Source organism: Etheostoma spectabile, chromosome 16 (genome assembly GCF_008692095.1).
Source record: "Etheostoma spectabile isolate EspeVRDwgs_2016 chromosome 16, UIUC_Espe_1.0, whole genome shotgun sequence".
Taxonomy (NCBI): Eukaryota; Metazoa; Chordata; class Actinopteri; order Perciformes; family Percidae; genus Etheostoma; species Etheostoma spectabile.
The window spans coordinates 10607826-10613753 of NC_045748.1; the positions used below are offsets into that span (position 1 = coordinate 10607826).

Sequence of the window (5928 nt, forward strand, 5' to 3'; positions counted from 1 at the left end):
GGGGGGGGGGGGGGAGCGCAATATTTGTCAAAGGCAAAATATGTGTTGAACCATTCTGAAATAAGTATTGTGGTGCTGCAGAGACTTCCCGGCCTACAAATCGTATTCTACAGACTTGAGAAAAAAGAAATCATTGTTTGGAACATTTCTTTGGAAAAATCCCACTATAATCATTTACATTATTATTTTAATAGTTTTCAAGGAAAATGAGAATAATACAAAAAAGATGATTTCCCTCCAATATCGTGAATCATATCGCAGTCGCAATGTTTGTCAAAATAATCGCAATTAGATATGTTTCTCATATCGTGCAGTCCTATATGCTACACACCCAAAAGAAAACACCAGCAAGTGTTTTTTGTTGGAGTGTGGAGGACGAGACGGAGAGTCTCACAGCCTGAGGACAGTAGTCTGGTGGTAAGACAGCGGACACTTCTGTATCGCTTGCTACACGGCAGCGGGGTGAACCGGCTGGGGCGGGTTTGTCTTCTCGGGTCCTTTGGGCTCTGTGCAGACAGATTAGATTAGATTAGATTATACTTTATTTATCCCACGACGGGGAAATTCTGTCGTTACAGTAGCAGCATAGCAGCAACAGCAAAAAACAAAACAATAACACACAAACAAGTAAGCACGAAAGAAATACAAGGCAAGAAATAGACAATGAAAATATGGTAGACTGAGTAAGTAAAATGGCGTCAAACAAAAGGAAATTTTAAAGTGCGGTGCCATGATAAGAGAAACATATTGCGGTGTAAGTGACGTTAAAAATTAATTGAATGTGTAATTACATCCACGGCCACTTTATTAGGTACCCCTACTAGTAACGGGTTGGACCCCCTTTTGCCTTCAGAACTGCCTCAATTCTTCGTGGCATAGATTCAACAAGGTGCTGGAAGCTTCCTCAGGGAGTTGGTCCATATTGACATGAGGCATCACACAGTTGCCGCAGATTGGTCGGCTGCACATCCTGATGCGAATCTCCGTTCCACCACATCCCAAAGATGCTCTATTGGATTGAGATCTGGTGACTGTGGAGGCCATTGAGTACAGCAAACTCATTGTCATGTTCAAGAAACCAGTCTGTGATGATTCCAGCTTTATGACATGGCGCATTATCCTGCTGAAGTAGCCATCGAAGTTGGGTACATTATGGTCATAAAGGGAGGACATGGTCAGCTACAATACTCAGGGAGGCTGTGGCGTCGTTGAACGATGCTCATTGGTACCAAGGGGCCCAAAGAGTGCCAAGAAAATATTCCCCACACCATGACACCACCACCACCAGCCTGAACCGTTGATACAAGGCAGGATGGATCCATGCTTTCATGTTGTAGACGCAAATTCTGACCCACCTCATGACTGTCGCAGCAGAAATCGAGACTCATCAGACAGGCAACGTTTTTCCAATCTTCTATGTCAATTTCGATGAGCTTGTGCAAATTGTAGTCTCGTTTCCTGTTCTTAGCTGAAAGAGTGGCACCCGATGTGGTCTTCTGCTGCTGTAGCCCATCTGCCTCAAAGTTCGACGTACTGTGCGTTCGAGATGCTCTTCTGCCCACCTTGGTTGTAACGGGTGGTTATTTGAGTCACTGTTGCCTTCTATCAGCTCGAACCAGTCTGGCCATTTCCTCTGACCTCTGGCATCAACGGAATTTCCGCCCACGAACTGCCGCTCACTGGATGTTTTTTCTTTTTCGGAACCATTCTCTGTAAACCTAGAGATGGTTGTGCGTGAAAATCCCAGTAGATTAGCAGTTTCTGAATATCCAGACCAGCCCTTCTGGCACCAACAATCATGCCACGTTCAAAGTCACTCAAATCACCTTCCTTCCCCATACTGTGCTCTGTTTGAACTGCAGGAGATTCTCTGACCATGTCTACATGCCTAATGCACTGAGTTGCCGCATGTGATTGGCTGCTTAGAAATTAAGTGTTAACGAGCAGTTGGACAGGTGTACCTAAAAAGTGGCCGGTGAGTGTAGAGCAAAGAAGCAAGAGTCGGTAGCATAATTTAAATTGTATTAACCTGAGACCATAAATATTGAAAAGTAAGTACTTGTAATAAAAATATAAATACCAATATTAAAGATAAACAGAAAGTGTGTGATCTAAATGATCTGGGTGGGGCAGAGCCCCCCTGTTTCCTCTCACTGTTGTTGGAAAGTATTCTCCAACAATGTGACGCACAAAGGAAATGTAGAATCTGCTCACAGCTGCAACAAAAATAAAATAAAACTTATATTGGATGGTGGTCAAAACTGCTCAGGGTACACCCAAAGAAAACAACAAATAAATATATAAAATGTTGTCTCATTGGCAGTGGTTTTGTTTTTGTAGCCTTGAAATCTACTGGCAGCAAATGTAATTTGCACCTAGGGTCAGTCTCCGTTAGCTAGTGAGCTGGAAAAACCAAATTCAGGTCAGACCAATCACATTGTGTATAGAGTCGGTGGGCGGGGCTTAACATAAAGACGGCAGAGTTGCGACGGTTCGGCGTGAATTCCCTGCGACTTTAAAATGAAGATTTTCTTTTGAATGGACTTTGGCCGCAACTCTGGAAGACTTGGCCTGTGCCATTTTTTGCAACCAGAAGGGAAAATGTCTGCCGTGAATGTTTTGTCATATTGGGAATGTACCATTGTGACATGTAACACTTGCATTTATTGGGCATAACAATCACCCACCTTTACTGTCAAACTTCCAACAATCCCCGTTGGTTCTCGAAAAGTCCAAAAGACGTGGTTTAAAGTTGTGAGAGGAAATAACCCAGAGAGAGAGAGAGAGAGAGAGAGGCTGAGAGATCGAGATAGCTAGATCTCATAGAGAGAGAGATAGCTAATAGAGAGAGCGAGCGGAGATAGCTCATAGAGAGTAAGAGGAGAGAGAGTAAGATAGAGAGAGCAGAGAGGAGAGAGAGAGGACTTTGACCTTTCTGTTTTGTCCTTGTTATTCTACCTGCTCGCTTTGCTTTTCAAGCATGCAAAACTTCACATGCTCCTTTTACCTAACGTAGCGCACACACTGTAGTAGAGGTTCTTGTCCTGCACTTTGCACCTCCTAATCCCCTCACTAACTAAATTCCCTCTTCACTCCACCCCATAGCGAGGTTTTCCTCTTAAACGTAGGGGAGCTGAAGAGCCAGGACACGACGTATATGGTCATGAAAAGGAAGAAGCTGTTACTTACTGTGTGCATGATTCGGTGCTTTCTAATTTCTTTCTATTTCCCCTTGAATTCAATTTTTTTTTTTTGTGCTTCTTGTTTGCTGAAGAAGAGGGACTCTTGTCTGCTGAAAGAGACCCTACCCTCCTGCCGCTCCCTATGGAATCAGCGTCTGTCCCAGACTCCACTAGGGTCAACACTAGATTGGGTCTCGTGCGCCACCAAGAAGCACTCGTCTCAAACTGCGCTCGACGCTCAGGTCCCTCTGGCGCAACACAACTTGGTCCTACAACCATACCGCAGCTTCCGCTTGCTCCTTTCTATATATCACGTGTTGATGCATGGTTTACGGATGGTGAATGTTCTATGTGTTGGTATTAGAAAAGACGTTCAACCTGCCCTCGACGTGGGCCCTATTCACTGCAGACATCCTGTTTTTGGGTGATGTGGGAACTTCCTGAGTTATAGGACAATGCGCTAGAAATCGTGTTAACCATTCGCAAGGCAATTATTAGTGGGATCGTTTGACCGGCAGCGTTGGGTCCATTAGCTCGCTGCTCTACGCCATTCATCTGATAGGGCAGCGGGCTAGGGAGCGTTGGGCCCCATGTGTGCGGAAAGGGCGGGGGGGGGGGAAGCTTGACTGGGTGGGGTGTTTGGCTTGAGGTCATGGTGCAAATGACCCTAGGGTGAAATTACTCCGAAACATCCCTTTAACCGTCGTACTTAGAAATCTTGACATGACCGATATTGACTCATACCTCTCCCTGTGCAGTGCAGTGCAAACTAACATATTAACGATTATTATTATTATTATTTTTTGTCGCTGTATGAAACATAGCTAACTGGGGAAAGCCATTGCTGTCAAAATAACTAACAAAGCGGAGAAAAGCGTTTGGGAGCTATTTATGTGACAAAGTTAACATCTGTGACTGAGACGAAACACGTTTAGTCATACAAAACTAAACCACTTGTACTAATAAAAACTTTCCCACTACTAAATTAAACATTCCCACTACTACTTATTACTACAAAAAGCTCTACACGGCAACAACCAATATTTGATCGGTGCCGTGTAGAGCTTTTTGTAGTAAAGTAGTTAATCCACCAGGCCTGCATGACTTTCTTCATTGCATGGAGATGTTGTTCACTAAGGTAGTGAAATGTTTTTCAAGCGTGGTAGACTGTGGAAAGTTTGCTGGAGTTAATATTTAATAAGTAAGTAAGTACAGTTTCATTTTTTAGAGCACATTCAAATACAGCTTAAGCTGACCAAAGAAGCACCAAGGTGCTGTATAAAAAACATTGGAATATAATAAGCTTCTGGTCATACTAGACCAAGTGAGGCGGTAACAGAAGCAAGACTGTGTTTATTATTTAGGAAATCAACCTTTCATTTGTAAGAGGAGGAATTTATTTTCATCTGTGAGATGTAACATAGTTTTGCGTGCAGTCCCCTGAGACACACTCCATGGTATTAAAAAAGCCCTTCCTAGTCACTTTATGGATCCTGCCTTAGTCAGGTGTGCAGGGTTGTTAACTGTAGCTTAAAGAAAGGTAAGAAATTGGAACCAGTTCTTCTTCTTTGTGTTAAAATGCTTTTTTAAGTTTTCCATGTCATCGCCATTTCCATTGTTCATGTTGTTTTGGATCTTGTGAAGCATCAATCGTAATCCTTTAACTTTCTGTGTTTTCTTGCTTTGTCCCAAGCAGTGCGCAGTAAAGCCGGAGCGAGCCACGGGGAGAAGAGCAGGGAGGCGTCCAGCCAGCGGGGGGTGCAGCGGCAGCCCAGCGCCACCAGGGGGCAGAAGACCAAGAGCTCCGGCAGCAGCAGCTCCTCCTCCCAGATAAACTCCACATGAGACGTCAGGGCAATGTCTACAGAAGATTAGGGACACGAGAAAAAAAAAAGGGTTGATTACTGAGTTCAAAGTCAGAATTCTGAAAAAAGTCAGTTTATTCTCAGAATTCTGACTTTCAAGAAAAAAAACTGTCAGAATTCTGAGATTCAAGTCAGAATTCTAACTTTAAAAAAAAAAGAAGTCAGAATTCTAACTTTAAAAAAAGAAGTCAGAATTCTAACTTTAAAAAAAAAAGAAGTCAGAATTCTAACTCTAAAAAAAAGTCAGAATTCTAACTTTTAAAAAAAGAAGTCAGAATTCTAACTCTAAAAAAAAGAAGTCAGAATTCTAACTCTAAAAAAAAGTCAAAATTCTAACTTTAAAAAAAAGAAGTCAGAATTCTAACTTTAAAAAAAAAAACGAAGTAAGAATTTTCTAACTTTAAAAAAAAAATGTCAGAATTTACTAACTTTAAAAAAGAAGTCAGAATGTAACTGTTAAAAAAAAGAAGTCAGAATTTAACTTTCCAAAAAAAACCGTCAGAATTCTAAGTTTCAAAAAATTAAAAGTCAGAATTCTAAATTTCAAAAAAAAAAGTAAATTCTAACTTCAAAAAAAGAGTCGAATTCTAACTTTAAAAAAAAGAAGTAGAATTCTAACTCTAAAAAAAGAAGTCAGAATCTAACTCTAAAAAAAAATGTCAGAATTCTAACTCTTTAAAAAAAAAGAAGTCAGAATTCTAACTTTAAAAAAAAAGAAGTCAGAATTCTAACTTTTAAAAAAAAGAAGTCAGAATTCTAACTTTAAAAAAAAGAGTCATAATTCTAACTTTAAAAAAAAGAAGTCAGAATTAACTTTAAAAAAAGAAGTCGATCTAACTTTCAAAAAAAAGAAGTCAGAATCTAAACTTTCAAAAAAAAGT

The 5928-nt window shown here is 40.9% G+C and overlaps 1 protein-coding gene across 2 annotated transcripts in view; it reads left to right on the top strand.

Moving 5' to 3' along the window:
* The window catches only part of mzt2b (mitotic spindle organizing protein 2B), a gene marked incomplete in the record, with an annotated part of 8538 nt that extends 3259 nt beyond the window's left edge, over positions 1–5279 (top strand). For both annotated transcript variants that reach the window (XM_032539687.1, XM_032539686.1), the window contains 1 exon segment: positions 4879–5279. In XM_032539687.1, the coding sequence (XP_032395578.1) occupies positions 4879–5027 (149 nt within the window).
* Positions 5280–5928: the final 649 nt, after the last annotated feature.